Source organism: Taeniopygia guttata, chromosome Z (assembly GCF_048771995.1).
Source record: "Taeniopygia guttata chromosome Z, bTaeGut7.mat, whole genome shotgun sequence".
Taxonomy (NCBI): Eukaryota; Metazoa; Chordata; class Aves; order Passeriformes; family Estrildidae; genus Taeniopygia; species Taeniopygia guttata.
The window spans coordinates 69,313,275-69,332,766 of record NC_133063.1 but is presented as its reverse complement, the minus strand read 5'-3'; the positions used below and the strand labels follow the sequence as shown (position 1 = coordinate 69,332,766).

The window sequence follows — 19,492 nt, the reverse complement described above, 5'->3', positions numbered from 1 at the left end:
TTTGAGGTACAGCCACACCAGTGCTGAGTACAAAGGGTCAATCCTTGCCCTGGTCCTGCTGGCCACACTCTTGCTGGTACAGGCCAGGATGCCATTTGCCTTTTTGGCCACCTAGGCTCACATTCAGTCACTGTCCCCAGCAGCCCCAGGTCCTTTTCCTGTGGGCAGCTTTCCAGCCATCCTGTCCCAGCCTGTGGCACTGCCTGGGGTTATTCTATATGAACTAAAAACTGGAGGTAGGCTATGACCACTGAACTTTTGAAATCAATAAGCCTTCCGGACCTTACATAAAGTCAGAACAATTCAGTAATGGATGAAGAGTGTGTACTGGTACCATTACCTGAGGCATAAGCTGTCTTTGCTAGTCTTCCAGTTATTCTATAGATTTTTATAGACAGATCTGCTGTAAGAGCAACAAGTTAGAAAAGCACAGTAGAGTTTTGGAGTGCAAGGTTCTGTGGAAGGCCTTGTCTAAAAAATATATCTGGATTTTCAGCTTCTTAAACAAGAAGTTTTTAATTGTTTTCCACTTAATGTTTGAGTTGACAATGTCAGAAACCCACTTTGGTTAAATAGTATATGAAATACCTTTTAAACAGTGCACGACACCTCACCCTATGTGACCTGGAACAAAGCTTTTTGTTTAAACAGAGGTCTTAGCCTAACCCTCGTACAAGTTCACTTTGTCAATTACTTCAACCATAACAAGACTTGGTTTAAAAAAAAATAATCTTAAGTTAGCCTGATGAACAAGAAGAGAATCAGACTCCCAGAAATCATACAACCCAGCACTCATTCGCAGACAAGTGTTGCTTATGTTTTATGATTAAACCAAGTTATGTTTAATGAAAGTACAATATAACATTTAAATCCCCTTTAGTAGAGGTAGAAAGCCAGTGTATTAATCTAATCCATTCAGATCAGAAATACTGTTACCAGATACTGATTTATTGCTATTAGTGATAACCAAATTTGAGAGCTTATACTGTCAGCAAGGTAGCATGAATACAGTTGCAATCTCCAATATTCAGAGTAAAACATATCCACATCTGTAGTAAGACAACAGCAGATACTACCAAGAATCTGCTGCTTCTTGTAAACATTGTAGTTGTGCAGATGTTTAATTCCTAAAATCATGAAAGGCAAGGTTAGTAGCAGAAAACACATCCAGTTTCACATTCGGCAATATCAGAACCCTGCTCTTCAAGGACAACTATAAACCTAGCAGCACATTTCAAACAATATTACAAGTTTTTCCTTAATTACCCACCCTTCAAAGTTCTTCCCCCCCAAAACAAATAAAAACAACAAAAATCTGACACAAAAAATAAAGTGCAGTACCCAGAAAAATAAGTGTCAAGAAAATAGCCATGTTTGTTTCTTTGGAAAAAAAAAAAAAATTAAAAAAAAGGGAAAATAAACGAGTACTTGGCCTCAGTCTTAGAAGTACTATAATGTGTCCATCATTTTGGATTCTTCTTCATCTCTTTGTATCACAGAGTTGAAACTGCAGACATCTGTGTTTATGGAACCTTGTAGATCTCCTGTGTTCTGCAACAGATGAAACACTGACAGATTAATGCTCCACAATTGTATAGACAGAGGGAGAAATAGAGTGAGAGGAAACAAAGACTGCTTGCATTGTCCATCTTATGAGGAGACAAATTTACAATAGAAAGGAAGTAAGATCTGTAAACATCATTAACCAGTATTGTGTCCCTGTGTCAAGAATTTAAAAAATTTGCTAGCATAGCTTGTATTTGGTCTTAATATTTCTAGCACCTAACTACACATTAATATAAAATCCAGCTGTTTTATCTACCTCTGAGAAGTACTTTAATCAAATTATTTCAAATAAATACTTTCAATTGTGACTCTTTTCCTAATACATAATTTTTGACAATCTTTTAAGTTGCTTCATCATTCCAGAATGTGGCCATAACTTTATCACAAAGGGAGACTTTCCTTAGACTTGACTTCTCTTGCCCAGAGAAGTTGTGGGGTACCTGGCAGTGTTCAAGGCCAGTCTGGATGGGGCTGTCTGGTCTATGAAAGGTGTTCCTGACATGGCAGGGAGTTTGGAACTAGATGATCTTTAGGGTCCACTCCAACTCAAACCATTCTATGATTCTGTAACTTACTTGACCCCATGGTTTTACATTACTCATGGTGATGACTGGGAATACAATTCTAGGATCTGATCAGTTTCATCATGCAGTGTTTATTTTAGGCATGAAAATGTTAAAGCAATGAACAAACATATACTTTGACCTTATGCTCATGCTGTGAATTCCAGCAAGTAAAAAGAAAGCCCATAAATGCCTTGTATATTAATAACACCGCATGATATATCCCAAGCACTAGCAATTCAAGAAATAATCCTCTTTATATATCAGAAAGGTATAGCTTCTCTAGGCAGGACCTAATCCTGCTTTAGTTAAAATAAATTTTGGAAATAATAAACCTACCTGTAAAAAAGATGTCCACTCTCCCACACCAGGACTGACACTGAGATCATGGAGCAACATAGTTTGAAAGCCATGTGACTGTGACCAGACTCTCACTCTTGTCTTGAATGCCTCAAGTTCATTTTTAAAGGCCTCAAAGTAGCCTTCTCCTGTCTACAAAGAGAAAAATGAACTATTTGTTCTTTAGCCATATTTACTTTTGAATTGTAAGCTTAGACAGTGCTGAAAAATATCCATTATGTTAGACCTTTAGGGGAATAACAACGGTGAACAACTCGGGAATAATGTTAGTCAATTTAAAATTACGTTTCATGTAGTTTTCTTTTTAAGACAATCTGTAGAATTTATATACATAAGTAGGTGATTTATCTGAGAACATGTAAAACTAAGTTTAATTTTAGCCTTTCAACAATATTAAGATCCATTAGAATCTTGAACAACTGAACAGAGTCTACGGTTTTCCTACCTTTTTCCTGCAAAGCTCTGGATTGCCCTATTTCAGTCATGAGAAAGGGACTCTTTATATATCTGCCTCACTGTAAAGGGCAGATGAAATGGAAAAGTTGTGACAATATGTAACTACGCTTTGAAAACATGTAATTAGTCAATAGTCACACCAGTCAGTGTTTGCTGTTGTTACTTAGTTATTACTTATCTGTAAACAACTGCTGTCCCCCACCTGCATCTTGCTTTCCACCTACAACAAGAAAAATCCACTAACCTTTCATTTTCAGAACTGGAATTATAACAAAGTATTCTGTCTAGAAAATAATTGCTAACAAAACACTTTCCCATAAGCCTAAATCAGTCAACAAATTATTTATCCTCACATGGTTAGGAAGAAACAGTCTCTAAAACACTTGTATCCTGTATTGTATCAAGAGTTTCTTACATTATTACCCAAACTGACTTACTTTGGCTTTTTGGAAAAAGAGACGAAAACATCCTCTTGGATCCACATTGCAGCTTCTGGCAATCTCTATAATAAACTGCATTACAACTGCTTGGTGTGCTACTTGCTCCATCAGAGCTCTTTTCTGAGGGGAAAAAAAAGTTGAAGTTCTGATTTAAAGAAGTTTCCTGAGATTACATTTCTAAAATTCAGCAGAATTTCCTTTGTTCCAGTTCCTAAGCAGATGTGAACCAATGTTTACAGAAGCAAGAGGACTCATAATTAGCTATAACTAGACATAAAGGTTACAATTCATTATAAAGCAGAGAGGGCTGGAAGAATAGTTAAACAGCTAATAAACTTGGTCACCTTTCTGCTGCGCAAATGGGAAAATGTGTGCTTCCAAAGATTTAAACACATTCATACCTGTTCAGCTTCTAGATGAAAACACCACAACATGAGATACCTAGATGTTTCTTCACATACAAGGTATGGGTGATCAGACAAAAACCTTTGACTATCATCCCATCTGCTCAGCATGCCTAATAAGAGAAACACAGTTAAGATATTCTAAACAGAAAAATTATTCAATGCAGCAAGGAGGTTACTTGCATTGATTCCAAATATACATAACTTTGCAATTTACTAACCTCAGAATGGCAGCATGCAGCTAAATTTGGGGGTTTTATTTATACATCTAACCAATGCTGAAAAAGCATTACTAGAAGGCATAGTTAGACTTTGAAGATACTAAAAGTAGATTATAACAGTCATGCACTTCTAGTAATACTGACAATTTATTTTTAATCAGTTCTCATAAGCAAACAAAGTGGTGTAGATATCTAATAGTTACAACACCAAAGATCTTAAAAAGTTTATGGAAAAAGATTTATACTAAGTGATTCTAACAAACACAAGTCCTCTAAATGTTTGCAAATAAAGATGCAAATAACAGAACCTGTAAACAGAACCTGTCAAAAATTAAAGTGCTTCTAACATAAAGTTTGCTAGATTTTTAGAAAATTCAAATTAATTATACAAACTGCTTGATCTCAAAAAACAATGCCACACCAGTATTGCAAAGTTAATCAGAACTTTGAATTGTGGTATCATGGCGCTACCTTCAGGTAACAAGCTGAATGTAAAAATCAGAACTCAATACTCATAGCATTTCTTAAAGTTGTCCTTCAAGTATCTCTGACAGTCATCATTGGCAACAGGTATCAGATGTGCAGCTTCACCTATCAGCATGTAACTGGGCTAAGTAATGGTAATGACCTAAGCTAATCTTAATTCTAGCAAACATGCTGAAAGAGAAACCAATAGCTTGTATTTCTCGAGTTATTCTGTGTAAGTTCTTCACTGCTTTGAAGCCGGAGGAGGATCCAGAAGCAGGACTCATGCAATATAGCGTAGTCCACACTGCCCCTTTGCAGCAGCTAGCATGGAACAAGTGACTTCAGAAAGCATTAATGTACTGTGGCTTTCTACAATGGATTTATGTATCACAAATTAAACTAATAGCATGGCTTTGAACTCAGGAAGTATAAAAAAAAGTTACCTTCTGTAATAAGGTTGCTTCTTTAACAGTCTAATTTGAATTTAGACAAAGAGTAATTCCACCCAACTTTCAGCTAGGAAGCCTACAAGATAGCCTCCTCTTTTTTTACCTGCTGAAATGCACAGCAGGAGAGATGTTTTCTAATTCCAGTATCATTACACTGAACAGTTAAGGCACTTAAGAGAACCTGTATCTATTATTATTTACATACTCTTGACAGTGCTGTGCCTTTACTTGATACTTGACAGGCTTGCTAAGGCTAACAGGGCAGAAAGCCCTTTTTTAAAAATAGCTTTAAGCCCCTCAGAGGCCAAAAAACTTAGTAAAAACGTCTTTGTAAGAACAACAGAATTTTTCCAACCTAGTCTCATTCCTGATTGTTCTAGAATTCCAAATATGGCTATACTATAGCGTGAAACCACCTCAATGGCAAGCACTTCCGAGAACCATAAAAATTTTAGATTATGTTACAAGATCAGCTTTGTGCTCAATCGGGTTTAACAACTACGACAGAGCTAAAGTGACACCTAGTGGATAACTAAGTATAGTGTTAAACACGCAATTCTGAGCAGAAATACTCTCAGTGTAGGTGTTAACAAACAGTCCATTTAATCAGCCATTACCCTTATAGATTAACAGATGACAGAAAATCATTTAATAAAACATTTCATTTCATCACCTTTAAAAAAGGAGAGCGCCATGGATGACCCATGCACTTTTATATACATGACCTATTCGTCCAGGAATGTCCCTGCCTTTTCTCACTGACATGGAATATCCCTTGAGTCCTGATAAAATAAAACTGAACAGTCTGTCATTTAGGTCTTTCATTTATTAGCATTCATTCGGTACAAGAAGGAGCAAACTAACACAGATTCTGTAGGAACCACAAGATGCTGGAAAAAGACTCACCGAAGTGTCTAATCTTTTGTTCATGTTTTTGCATAAGTGGTTCAGACACAGCTTCATCTTCAATTTCTTTTCTTTTTTGATTAATAAAGCTCTGAGGAAGAGAAAGATTGTACTATCACATAAACTCCACACATACTGTTTAGTGATATAAAGGACTTATTATACTTTAATATGTTACTGTTTAAACGGCTATGTTCTAATTTTAGAGTTGTATCATATTTTTTTTTTTTCCCAGAAAGTGTGTTACCTAGTAACAGAGTTTCGAAGTTAGTCTGAAAAACTTGTTTTCAGATAGGAACTTACTGATGTGTTAGTCATGAGAATCATGTACATTGCAGCCTGGATCAGATAAATCAATGAAATTAGGAGATGTGATAGTGATACCAAACTGATTTTTCCTTTCATCTATTCTTCATGTATATTTGTAGCTCCGTAGCCTGTTATTGTATAACTATACAGACTCATAGCTAGAATTATACCTACTCAGTTAGCAAGAAAGAAAAAACACACACCCAAAAGCTCAATCCTAATCTAGTTTCTTCTGAGACTAAGGACAACATAAAGAACTTCTTCTCCCATAAAGAACTAGAGAGGAATGGGGGCTTTAGAAGAGAGTTTAACCAAGAGGGGGAATTACCTCAACATCTGTGTTTCTAATTGGGCATTCTTGTTAATTATGCTAATTTGTTACACTTATAAAACTGTAGTTGCTCTATGTCACATGTGCACCTTTGGTGCACTTTTCAGTGTGTATTTTGGTATGCTGTGCACCTGAAGGGACCCTTCATAAAAAGCTGACCACATTTATCACCTGACTGTGTCTGGCTTGGCTCAGTAAAAGGCAATGATAGCTGCTGAAATTAAATTGTGAAATCAAAGATGAGATCCTACTATTGAAAAGTGTTAATGCTAAATAATTTGTATTTCAGTAGACAGTATTAGAGGCAAACTAAGTTTCATATTCGTGGTTGGATGGGACATTTAAACACCACAGAGTTTCGATCCTCCCTGCCCTGGCAAGAACATTAGGTTGCTCCAAGACCAGCTCAATCTGACCCCTGTTGCTTCTAGGGACTGTGCATCTACAACTTCCCTGAGCAACATGTTCCAGTGTCTTGATACCCTAATAATAAAAAAAGTCTTCCTCACATCCAATCTAAACCTACAATTTTTCATTTTAAAGCCATCCCCTCTTGTCCTGTCACCACAGGCTGTGATAAAAAATGTTTTTCTCCATCTTTCTTATAAAGCCGCTTTAAGTACTGAAAGATCACATGAAGGTAAATAAGGGCTCCCTGGAGCCTTTTCTTCTTCAAGTTGAACAACCTCAGCTCTCCCAGCCTTCCCTCATAGGAGAGGTGCTCCAGCCCTCTGATCATCTCTGCAGCACTCCTCTGGAGCTGCTCCAACAGGCGCCCTGCTTGTAACTGAGGACCCCAGAACTGGGTGCATTACTTTGGGGGTGGGTCTCAGCAGAGCAGAGGGGCAGTATCCCCTCCCTGGCCCTGCTGCCCACACTACTCTGGATGCAGCCCAGGACACGTGTGGCTTTCTGGGCTGTGAGTGCCCATGGCTGGGTCAAGTCCAGCGCCCCCAAGTCCTTCTCAGACGGGCTGCTCTGATCTGTTCATCCCCAGCCTGTGCTGAGATGGGGGAACCTAGGTGCAGCACCTTGCACTTGGCCTTGTTAAAACACATGAGATCCCCATGGACCCACTTCTCCATCTTGTCCAGGTCCTCCTCGAAGGCTTCTTTTAAGTCTGATTACCACCACTCAGCTTGGTATCATCTGCAAACTTGCTGAGAGTGCACTTAATCCCTCTGTTTAATCTTAATGAAGATACTAAATAACAGTGGTCCCAGTACAGACCCCTGAAGGACACCACTGGCTTCTAGTGTCCATTGGAACTCTGAGCCATTGACTCTACCCTTTGCATGCCACCAACCAACTACTTTCATATCCACCTAACAGTCCACTCACCAAATTCATTTCTCTCCAGTTTAAGGGAGAAGTATGTTGTAGCAGACCACATCAAAGGCTTTGCAAAAGTCCAGATAAATTACATCTGTAAGCCTTCACCTGTCCACTGATGCCATCACCTTGTCATAGGTCACTGATAAGGCCACTGAATTGGCCTGGCAGGACCTGCCCTTGGTGCAGTTGTGCTGGCTGTCCTGAACCCCTCCCTGTCCTACATGTGCCTGAGCACAGCTCCTAAAAGGGTCTATTGCATGACCTTCCCAGGCACAGAGGTGAGTGACATAACTGTGTTTTTGTTCTGTACAAGACACAGAAGACACTCAGAGATTAGTAACAACTAAAATGAACAAAAGAAGCTAGCACTTGTTTCCATGCACAATGATGTAGGTCGTACCTTATTAAAAACTTCTTTACTAACAGGATCTGTATTCCATAGATTCTGTCGTTCCCGCTGGTTTAGTGCTTCTTCTTTTCTTCTCCACTCTTCCTCTCTCCATCTCAACTCAGCAGCTTCAGTCCTTGCTTGAGCAGACTCCTGATCACAGGATTCTGAATTATGCAGTGCTAAACTACCAAATTTTTGCTGGGCTTCTGCTAGGTTCCATGTGCTTTCTACAGAGTGCTTCACAAACTCTCTTTCTTTTTGGCAGGCTAATTCAATCCCTTGGTTGTATGTCTGTGAAGAAAATCAGACATGCTATTTATGGAGAGAAAATTGTTGATTTACAGTTTCTATAGAAGCAGACTGGCCTAAATCCCAAAGCTAATAATAATGCACCTGGAAGGCACCTTAGATATGCAGCATTATAACAGCAGAAGTGATGAAGCATGGCAATGTACAGTTATGTCTTCCAGAAAGAGATTTCCAGTTCAAGTCACCTTAACCTTATTAAGTGTATTTGCAAAATCATGGATCATGTGCTGCTATCAGTAATAGTCTCTAGACTGTAAAAATACTTTTGACACAGCTGAAATCCCTCTGGCTATCTTAGGGCTGGAACATTAGCAACAGCCAAGTGCGAGAATAATCTGAATACACAGTCCTGATAAGAAAGTATTGGGTTTATGATGTCAGATCACAACAGTAACGTAACTGCTGCATTTCAGTATAAGTACCTAAACATGGCCAACATCTTCTCTCGAACTGGCACAGGAAGTGGTATTTAAGTTATAAAGTGGCCAAGGCCCAGCACAAACACATGCTCCGTTAGGTCAAATCTGTTGAGGATGTCACCAGTCATAGCTGGGAGAGAAAAAGGACATCTTAAACAACACTATTTATTTTGTTTCTACTTGTGTGCTCAGAATTCAGTAATATGCCAAGCCTTTCCCACCAAGAGTGAATAAAAACGCATCCATATGCATTAGTTCCTCAGCCTTCAACTGCACGTTATGAAATCTGCAGTGCTGACAGCCTCTAGTAGGGGCCCACGAAGGACAAGTGGTGAAAGATTATCTGGAGGAAACTTTAACACAAGTAAATCAAACTTAGCGTTCCAACTTTAGGAATTACAGCATTTTTATTTCTGCAGTAACAAGAATAAAATTCCACCGTTGGGAAAGTAACGTAATGGCAGCTGCTTGCCAGACCGCACAGAATTCCTTACAACGCGCTGATAAATCGCCGCCTGGCCCTGGCCAGCAGAGAAGCACACCGCCCACCTGTCTGCTGCTGGGGCACGGGGCCGCTGGGGTAGCTCCAGCCCCGCTTCTTCCGCACCGCCTGCCCACGGGGCAGCTGCCAGCCGGGGCGGCCCGCCAGCCCCCGCCTGCCCCGCCGGCCCTCGGCCCCGCACGGCCCCGTCCCGACACGGTCCCCCCGCTGCCCCCGCGGGCCGCGCCGCCCGCACCGACCCACACCGCGCCCCGGCCGCCAGACGCGGAGCGACGGCCGGGGCAGCCGGGCGGGGCAGCGGGCGTACCTGCACCTCTGACAAGCGCTGGCGGAAGGCGGCGTCCTGTGCCCGCTCCTGGTCCTCCTCCTGCGGGGCGCCGCCGTCCCGGGAGTGCGGCAGCCACAGCGCCATGCCCCGAGCCGTCCCGGCGGCTCGACCCGCTGCCGGAACTGGGGTAGCGACACTTCCGCCGCTGGCGCGGCGGGCGGGGCGGGCACGGCGAGGGGCGGGTGCGCCTCGGGGGCGGTGATAGAGGCGGCGGAGGGGCGGTGATAAAGGCGGCGGAGGGGCGGCGATAGAGGCGGCGGAGGGGCGGCGATAGAGGCGGCGATAGAGGCGGCGATAGAGGCGGCGATAGAGGCGGCGGAGGGGCGGCGATAGAGGCGGCGGAGGGGCGGCGATAGAGGCGGCGGGGGGGCGGCGATAGAGGCGGCGGGGGGGCGGCGATAGAGGCGGCGGAGGGGCGGCGATAGAGGCGGCGGAGGGGCGGCGATAGAGGCGGCGGAGGGGCGGCGATAGAGGCGGCGGAGGGGCGGCGATAGAGGCGGTGGAGGGGCGGGACGGGCTCTGCCGCGGTTCCGGCCCGGCCCCTGCCCGTGACCGGGCTGCCGCCCTTTTCCGTGCTCTCGTTGCTGTTTCTGACCCTGCCGCTGCCCCTGTCCTGTGCCTTTCGCCTGTCCCTATGACTTTCCCTGACCCTGCCTTTTCCGTGCCGCTGGAAGGCCGCTCACTGTCCTGCAGGCTGCCGCACGGCGCTGGGAAAACTACGCCGTGTCTGTGTGTGTCTGTCTGTGTGTCTGTCTGTGTGTGTGTCTGTGTGTGTGTGTGTGTCTGTGTGTGTGTGTGTGTCTGTGTGTGTGTGTGTGTCTGTGTGTGTGTGTGTCTGTCTGTGTGTGTCTGTGTGTGTGTGTGTCTGTGTGTGTGTGTGTCTGTGTGTGTGTCTGTGTGTGTGTGTGTGTCTGTGTGTGTGTGTGTCTGTGTGTGTGTGTGTCTGTGTGTGTGTGTGTCTGTGTGTGTGTGTGTCTGTGTGTGTGTGTGTCTGTGTGTGTGTCTGTGTGTCTGTGTTTGTCTGTGTGTGTGTATACACGATCCTTTAGTCCTAAGAGCTCCTCGGGTGCTGTCTAGGGTGTTTTAGCAGCTTGGCTGTCATCTGGGAATGGAAGCTAGCATATAATGAGGTTAAAATGTGCCTTCGTTGTAGTCCTACTTTTTTACCCATAGATTGGCTATTTAGCTCTTCCTCCAAACAGGAGGCGCTGACTTTCTTTGGGGGTTGTAGGTGTAAAGTCTGCTAGAAAAAACACGCCAGGAAAACTTTCAATTAAATTGGAAGGCAGGGGACCTGTTGCTGTGTGTTGTTCATTTAATAAAGGTGTTATTGCTGTGGCCAAAGGGATAATACTAGTATGTTGCTCCACAACAGTTGTCACCAGATAGAAGAAAAAAAATTATGGATTTCACTCCTTTTCTTGTAATCAAATGTTTCTGTATAATGCTAAGGCCTATGAAATTTAGTCCCTGTTACATGGGATGATAAAAGTCAAAAATACAAAATGAGAGAACTCCCAGTGATAGCTCTTTACCTGGCACCCTTTTGAGGTTATCAGCAATAAAGCCAAGGGCCACTGGTCCCTTCTGAGATAGGGTCCTGCAGACTTGGGCTGGTGCACATGCCTAAGATTAGACCAGGGAGTTTCATGTAAAAGTATCCTTTTCTTTCATAAGGTTATTTTTCCTGGTGTGTTTCTGGCTGAGAAACCGACATATTTCTCAGTTTGTGCATCCTGGATCAACACAAAAAGGCAGAATTAATGCCTTCCTCCTGTTACCCCTCTGTTGTCTCATAAGGTGTGCTTTGAAAAGGTGACTTTGGTTTGTTGCATGCCTTGGGCTAGAAACTGATGTCTCAAGCCTTGTGTAAGATGTAATTCAGGTGCAATCTTATTTCCCTTTACAAGTAATAAGTTATTCTTGTTTCATGTTTTCCTCAACATAATAAGGTGCATTATTAGGTCCATTCCTCAAACAGAACTTCACATTTCTTTAAGATTTTATGATCTGGAACTTTGCATAAATGATAATGAGAGATCATCTCCCACATGGGCAATTCTTACCTAATATCAGTAATAGCAGCAATCTATATGAGGGTAATTGAAGTTATTTTGATTCAAATATGACTGATCTGGGATCAGTATGATACCCTAATTATAATATGGCTATCATTGTTAAGATTTGTCTGTGTGGAAGACATGATGTAAAGGAAGCTCTAAATAAACAAGGGGCAAGTGATTTTGGTGCCCTTTCACATGTCACTCAAACACGTGGAACTGATGATGAGTCTCAGTGTTCTACCTGTACCTTACTGTGTGTTAATGTATGTTGTATTTGAAGATTGTTTTTTAAAAAATGGTGTAAGACAGCATGGCTGTGTCTATTGACAAACAAGCCCATGCTAAAGCCATTTGCAAAAGAGGAATGCAATTAGTTTAGAGGAACAGTATATTTCTTATCTATTTGATCCAAAGTCTTCTTGATTGTTTTTCAGATTACTACCTGTGTGTTTCTGTAAAATTGTTTACATCTGGCTCGCAAGAGGCTTTTCTTGTAGTAGTAGCGTGATTGCTTTTTCTCTCCCCTGTGGTTGTCCTTGACACAAGTGGAGAACTACACATGCAGACTAAAGTATAATTCTCATTAAGGCCTTTTCCCTGTCTCTAGGCAAACACAACTCTAACACTACTGTTTGATATCTATGCGATAAAACCTCACAGCCATGTTATGACCTGAAGTGGGAAATACAACTTACTACAACAGAAGAGTAGTTTCTCATGTTTACTTATGCTAAGAATAAAGTAATTCACATGAAGTAAGTCTTGTTAGGTAAGTTCATATTTTGTCTTACCACAGATTAGGGTTTTTTTGAGCCTGTGACCTTCATTATTAGGTGTTGACAAACAGTGAAGCAGCACATTTTCTTGGAGAAAACATGGCTTAGGTCAGCCCTCCTTAAAAAAGATTTGATAAAATTTTGTCTGAAAACACTGGTGTCATTTGAAGAAGGAAGGTGATGCCTTCACAAAAAAAAAAAAAAAAAAAAAAAAAAAAAAAGTAGCAAATATTAATAAAACAAGAGGAATGCAGCTTAATGCATCTTCTCTAGATGGGTAGAATATCTGATGTTAATGCCCAAATAAAATCAGTGGTTAAATTCCTATTTACTTCAAAGGGGTCAGAATTTCACTCCAAGGTGTGCAAAGAGTATTTGAATAAGACATAATTCATTGTAGTAAAATAGACAAGAGCTAAAGGCAGACAAATGCATTTGAATTTGTTTCTTAAAAGGTATTTCACAGGTGACAACTGATTTTGTTTTTATAAGATATTCATACATGCTTTACATAATACACAGAAACATAAAGGAAAACTTCCTTACATTTTCTCATTTGCCTAAATGAGAAAATTACTGTCCTTTAAGGTGTTTAGAGTTACAGGTTTTAATCTTTTAATTCAGGATGTGTCCCCTAGGATTGGCAAAGAATTCACATGTTTTAAAAAAATATATTTCCTAAGTGTACTTGTGGTTCCTCTGGTTTACAGTACAAAGAATTGCACTTAGGGTACTGTGAACCTGGTATTTTTTCCCTACAAATTCCAGGCTGTTCTGATGTTGATGCCAATATGAATGAATATGAATTTTCAGATTTGTTTTTTTCCAGAACTGTGCATAACTTTAAAAATGCAAACCACATCATAAAGTACACAGTAATATATAATATTTGCTAAGTTATTTGCTCAGTGGTGGCTCGGCAAAATATACGAGAATTATTTTGAATAGGTATTAAAGTGTTCCTGTGAATGCTTATTTGTTTAATGAATTTCTTTACTTCTTACTGTTTTCCCAAAGGTGTGTGAAGGTGCTTTAGATCCTGCTACAAAAATCAAAATGCAGAAAGTAAGTATGATGTTTGAATAGCTGATAATTAAAATTGAAAAAGTAGATCCATGTAGTCACATAGTGAGTCTGTTTCTCTGACTGTCTTTCCAGAGTGCATGACCTGGTACAGGTTGGTCCCCCTTTATGTTGCACTTATTTGAGCCCTTTGAATGTCAGTCTTTATAAGCAAGCTCCCCACAAATCAATTACATGATTTTTCCATTCTTAGGACAGGCTGTGTTCTAAAACCTAGTGTGACACACTAGGCTAACCTGACACTGTGCTTTTTATTTTTCTATCAGCAATTTTACATTTTGAAGTCTGTGACAAGTCATGTCACATTTAATAGTTAGGCAGTCTTTTAAAAGCCAAAATCTGTTGCTTGTAGGCAGATGGGGGAGAGGAAAAAAAATTTATAACAATGGCCTGTCTGCATTCTGTTTTGCCATTGCTACTGGACTTTCAACAGTCAGTCATACCTATGGAAGCACACGTTTTGTTAAAATATTTTCAATCTTTAATTCAAGCTTTAATTCACTTGGAATTCCTTTGTCTTATAAGGGTTTCAGGGTTTTGTCCTTCTGGAGCAAGCCATTCCTGTAAAATCAACAGAAGCTCAAGAAGAAGCCCCTGACTGTCCCATTGTCTTGATAGATTGTAAATCCATCAAGTGTTTCAATCACAGAGACTGACTGTCCTGATACTAATTTTATGTGTGTGTCTATTCTAATAATAATAATAATAATAATAATATTAGAACAAATACTCAAGGGACCAAAGTGGAAAGTAGGTCTGCATCTATCTCCTTTCTCGTCTATCATTTGTCCACTCTTCTGATTCCTTTGCTGTCCTTCCTCCATTCCTTTCTGTAAGGGTAGATTTTGATTACTGTCCCAGGTGTAAATAGTAAATCTATTCTATCATTCAGCCACCCTGCTATAGTTTGTTTTTCATCTCCCACTTTATGCAATAAAATTTGAATTAATTCATTTTGTGTCTTCAGAAAATAGGCAAGTAAATATTTATCTTGGATATTTTTCAGGATACTAAAGATGCTAGTTTTATGTCATGCCACCTAGCTTTCTCTCCCTTATAAATTTAAGGATCTCCTCTACTGGTATTTCTTTCTACTCCATAATTTCTTGTATATTGTGGGTACACATTTGAGAAGAAAATTTTTTTTTCTTTTCTGATTTGAATAATTTGTTAGGATCAGTCATGATGCTTTAGTTTCTTCACCATAATTTTCTTGTTTCTTATAGGAGTCTAGTTTTCTAGTTACCTTCAACAGAACACAATAATGTAAAGTTTCTCTTGTTAGATAGTCATCTTCAGGCTTCATATTGAGCATTCTTGTAAGATGGGAAAAAGGCAAATGGACACTGGGTGGCAGATGAGTGCTATTGTTGAGGTTACTGATTATGGAGCATTCATGTAGGTTCTAAAACTGCAGACTATTTACTAAAATTGGTTATTATTCTGTTACAGCAAATTCAAAATATACTCAATGTTCCCTGTGTAACAAATATTTTTTGTACATTTAGTATTTATTTTTCAAGATATTTTGCTTCAGATAGTTATCTTTCCATTTCCTTTTTGCTTTATGCTTTGAAGAGTTGCTGATATATTAAAGGGTAATTTGTGATATTATTCCTGGTTCAAAAACATCAGTGATACTGAAGAAGGAGGATGCAAAGACTAAATTGATATAATCTATTGTTAGCTCTAAATAAAAGCCTAAACAAGGCAAAAAAAGAGGGTGATCTGGCTTAGTACAAAGACTGCTCATTTTCTTGTATGATTACTTTCGTACAAGCTTTGTGGATATCGTGGTGTCAGATAACTAGGTGTAGTGTATAAAGCTTGTTTGTGCCCTTGGTATAGCATATTTTTTTCTGTATGTCAGGACAGAAAAGACTGATCAGTAATACCTCTAAAAGGGATGACACTCTTTAAAATAATGCCAAAGGATTTAATAATATCACCAGCATATTCTGGCCCTTTAGAATATCTATTCTTTATTCTGCATAATAGTGACATATTCTTCATCCATCAAATATAATCTGTTTTCATTCTTGTTGTTTGGCTCTGCAAAAATATGCAGCTTTGAGATTTGGCTTACTTACTGTACTGTGGGGTATAATATCTTCTTTCAACTTCTTACATTTAAAATATATTGACAAAAGTAAAATGTATGCCTCACAAGAGGAACCAGTGCCTACTTATGTCCTTGGTACAGCAAAAGTCAGACTTCATATGGGAAAATTTAGTATTGCCTTCTTTTTGGAGTGTCAAAAGCTCACAAAAGCTTTTCCTTAGTTGTTGTAAAGCTGGGATCCATTAGAAAGGCAGAAAAACAGTGTGACTAAGAAAGATAAAATTTGGAATATGATCAAATATGGTAGTCTCATTATTAACTTCTGCTGAAAATTGTCAGCCTTCTAGCATGGTTTGCAGGGTTTGTTTTTCTTCTGATTAGAAGTGAACATGTCCTGTTTCTATAAAGGCACGGAGCATGTCCAAGTGAAGGCAGCAGCAGCTTTTATAGCAGAATATCCATTAGTGTCACACCTCAGGAGGGCAAAACCCCTGCTATAAGTTTCTAAGCCAGATACTTGACAGTGTGCCATATAGCTTGCCTCCTGGGCTGGGAGCTTATTGAAGTATTTTCTCTGTCTGGCTGTGCCACCTGTGTGGAGCAGCACTGATCTCCTTTACTCAGAACACAGTTAATAGGCTTCTGAAGGAAGAAAAGAGCTAAGGGCAGTGTGGTGTAGGGCTTAGCAATACTGTACTATGATAACCCAGGACAATTCATCTCCCTCATTTAAGTATGTACAATCCCAGGCACATTATATCTGGTCATGGTAACCTGGGGTACCTTACTTCTTCCCATCTGCATATGCAGAGTCACACATATGCTTTATGTTATAAAACATAAGGCATGTTTTCTCTTGTGAAAGTAACTGGGATAGCTTGCTTCCTCATCACCTGCACTCAGCTTTGCACAGCTACCAGTGTGAAGGCCAGATGCCAGTCTTTGAAGTCAGACAAAAGCAGTGAGATCCTAGAACAAAACAGAAATTTGCACATATATGTAAGGCAAGTCAGTTAATCGGTGCAATTTTTATTATCCACCCCTGCAGTGCTACCCTTTGAGGTGTACTCCCATGCAGTTCTACTGGTCCCCCATTTGATTAGGGTTTGTGTACTGGTAATGCCATGTTCTCATCAAAGCCAAAGTTGTTGAGTGTTGTGCCTTGTCACTGAGAGACTAGCATCACCATTTTGCTTGTAATACATGGATACTTACACCCTCCTTTTGTAGGACACTGCTTGCATGCTGTACTGTTTGCTGGCCAAATTACACAATGTTCATTTACTACATTCTGGCTCTCTGGAGGAAATACATTTTGAAAATTATGGTGATTGTCTTCCAACACTACCATGTGATGTCTGCTAAACAAACATTAGAATGCTGTAATTTCATATAATTTTTTTTTTATTTTATTCCTGCAGTAGGCAGTTTAGATTTTTTAATTCTTTTCCCTGTGTGAGACAACCTGTAATTGTACTAAAAGCATCAAGAAATCAAGATCAACATTTAGTAATCTGTGTATAAACACATGCCTTATACATATTTTATAAAATATGCATTAGCATGACATCCTCTGTCACAACTCTGGACATTCTCTACAACCCAAATAAGTAGTGTGTTGTAAATGTGCTTGCCACAGTAGTGTGCCTTCAAATCTTGTAGTTGTGTCCATCCCCAACATATTTTGACTTCTCTGTGATGCTTTGAAAGTTAATAACAGCATCAAATAACTGCTGTTATAATTAGTAATAATTTTGTTATAATAATAATAATAAGTGCTCTGCTAAACCAAATCTTTCAAAACCAGGGTAAACATAAGTGGTTTTCCAATCTCCTATCCTCTTCATTTCCTGTTCAGAAAACAAAGTAACCAGATGCAGCAAAGTAAGAGTTCTGGGGATATAGTGAATAAGCCATTTTCTGTAGATATAGTTATTCTTTTACTCAAGCAGGCAACAAACTCCTGGTGTTGTTGTATATACAAATATACTGTATTCAAATGTATATGTATACAAATATATTGTATTCCTATATACAAATACAGGACCAAATGGTTTGGGCTTGCTGTATTTACATGGTTTTGTTTGCTGTGGCTCTCAGGAATGCAAACTGAAATGATCCCTGACAATAGAGGTTGACAGTACGCTAAAAAGTAGCTGCTGTCTTAAACATTTCCAGCATCAAACAATTCTTAATCCTGTGGAACATGTGCCATTCCTGTACCACACTTCCTAGGCCCACTAATGTTCCATCTACCTCCTGCTTCTGGAAGCATCACTATGCGTGAGACAAGCAGTAGTCTGTCAAGAACATTCACTCTCATTCATTCACATTTGTAAATTCATGAAGTTTTCATTATACAGCAATGACAATTCCATGTAACAACCCTGACAGCTATTTTTAATAGTGTGTTTTTCTTCCTTCAGTAGGGGATGACTGTGGATTTTATGAAGGGAGCACAGGAGACTTTCTGTTCCCAGAATGCAAACTGACTCCTGCCTGTTGTGCTATGGATAGAGAATTAGTGATGACAGTTTCTCCTTATTTTCCAGTAAGTTGCCTGAAACAAGTACTTATCATATCAGTCTGAAGAAGGAAGGACTGGAGTGGTGGTGGCAATTTTGTGTGGACTCGAGTTTGACTATCTCTTTGATCCTCTTAAGCATGGGGAATGCTCCTGTGCACTTCAGAATATAGAAGTGCTGAGAGAATGTGCCAAGTATGGGCTATCCTAACAATTAAATTTGTTTGTCACACGGTAGGCCAGTAGAAGATCTAATTACAAAACATTATGTTTAGCTATATACCTTCATCCACAGATGGTGTGAAAGGTCCAGTCAACTTAAAAGATTTTCAAGATTCTTTGTACCAGTGGCCTTTAGGGACACCAGATTTCTGTCCATTTTCTTTATCTCATGTACATGCCTTGTTTTTTTTCACTTTGCCTGTTCTCACTCTTCTCTTGAGGGTCTTTTATTTTTGTATTTTTGTAAGGCTTCCCACTGCCTATTCTTTCTAGGGTTCATTGTTTCCAAAAGGAGCAACAGCAGCCGAGAATGATTATATTTTCATACTTTTCACTACATTATAGATTAGATTATGCAAAAGAAACAATGAAACTGACTTCAGTTTTATTAATATGAGTGTATTTCTGTATACAATAGCTTTGAACAGGGAGGGTCATCTTTCCTGTGGACTCAGTTTTGCACTGATTCATTCAGAAGGTTTTTGTGCTTATTCCACAAACTAGTAATGGCATTATTTCACATCACAAAATCCAGTATGATGTGTAAATTGGCACCTCTACCCTATCCAGGAACAGTTTGCATTTTCCCTAGTTGTCCTTTTATTCCTTTTGCTATTTGCTACAACTACACATATAATTCTCTTTTGTTCCCCTTCATGTGCAGAAGTGTTGCCAGTTTCAACTCCAGGCTGACCCTGGCTTTCCTGGTGCTATCACAACAGCTCTGTGCTCCTCCTGCATAATCTGTCCCAGCTTTCACTCCTGTGTGTATTTCCTTTTGAGTTCAGTTAGGAACAACATAATTGTTCCAGACCCCAACTGCCTTTCAGTTCTTACTTGTTGTGATGGAGCTCTTTGATCTTGTAGGAGAGGATTCTTGAATATCAACCAAACCCCTTCCCCTTCCCCTTCCCCTTCCCGATTTCTCTACCATTTGAAGGAGATCAAAAAAAGAGTGGGGAGGGAATTTGGTAAAAACAACAAAACCAAGCAAAACCAGCTGCC

At 40.0% G+C, this 19,492-nt stretch overlaps 1 protein-coding gene across 1 annotated transcript; it reads right to left on the bottom strand.

Annotated features, from left to right (window-relative positions):
• Positions 1-813: 813 nt before the first annotated feature.
• CDC37L1 (cell division cycle 37 like 1, HSP90 cochaperone) lies at positions 814-9,948 on the bottom strand. The gene is made up of 7 exons (XM_002193124.7): positions 9,737-9,948; positions 8,209-8,490; positions 5,834-5,924; positions 3,787-3,902; positions 3,383-3,505; positions 2,469-2,621; positions 814-1,551 (listed from the first exon to the last, which is right to left on the bottom strand). Exons 1-7 carry the CDS (start codon positions 9,839-9,841, stop codon positions 1,450-1,452), a joined length of 972 nt encoding a protein of 323 aa, XP_002193160.2. The 5' UTR covers positions 9,842-9,948; the 3' UTR covers positions 814-1,449.
• Between the last annotated feature and the right edge of the window lie 9,544 nt (positions 9,949-19,492).

Coding starts and splice junctions, on each gene's coding strand:
- CDC37L1 (XM_002193124.7), bottom strand. CDS start 9,841: ATGGCGCTGTGGCTGCCGCACTCCCGGGACGGCGGCGCCCCGCAGGAG. Junction 8,491..9,736: donor AGCGCTTGTCAGAGGTGCAG/GTACGCCCGCTG, acceptor TTTTCTTCACAG/ACATACAACCAAGGGATTGA. Junction 3,903..5,833: donor ACAAAAGATTAGACACTTCG/GTGAGTCTTTTT, acceptor TTCTCTTATTAG/GCATGCTGAGCAGATGGGAT.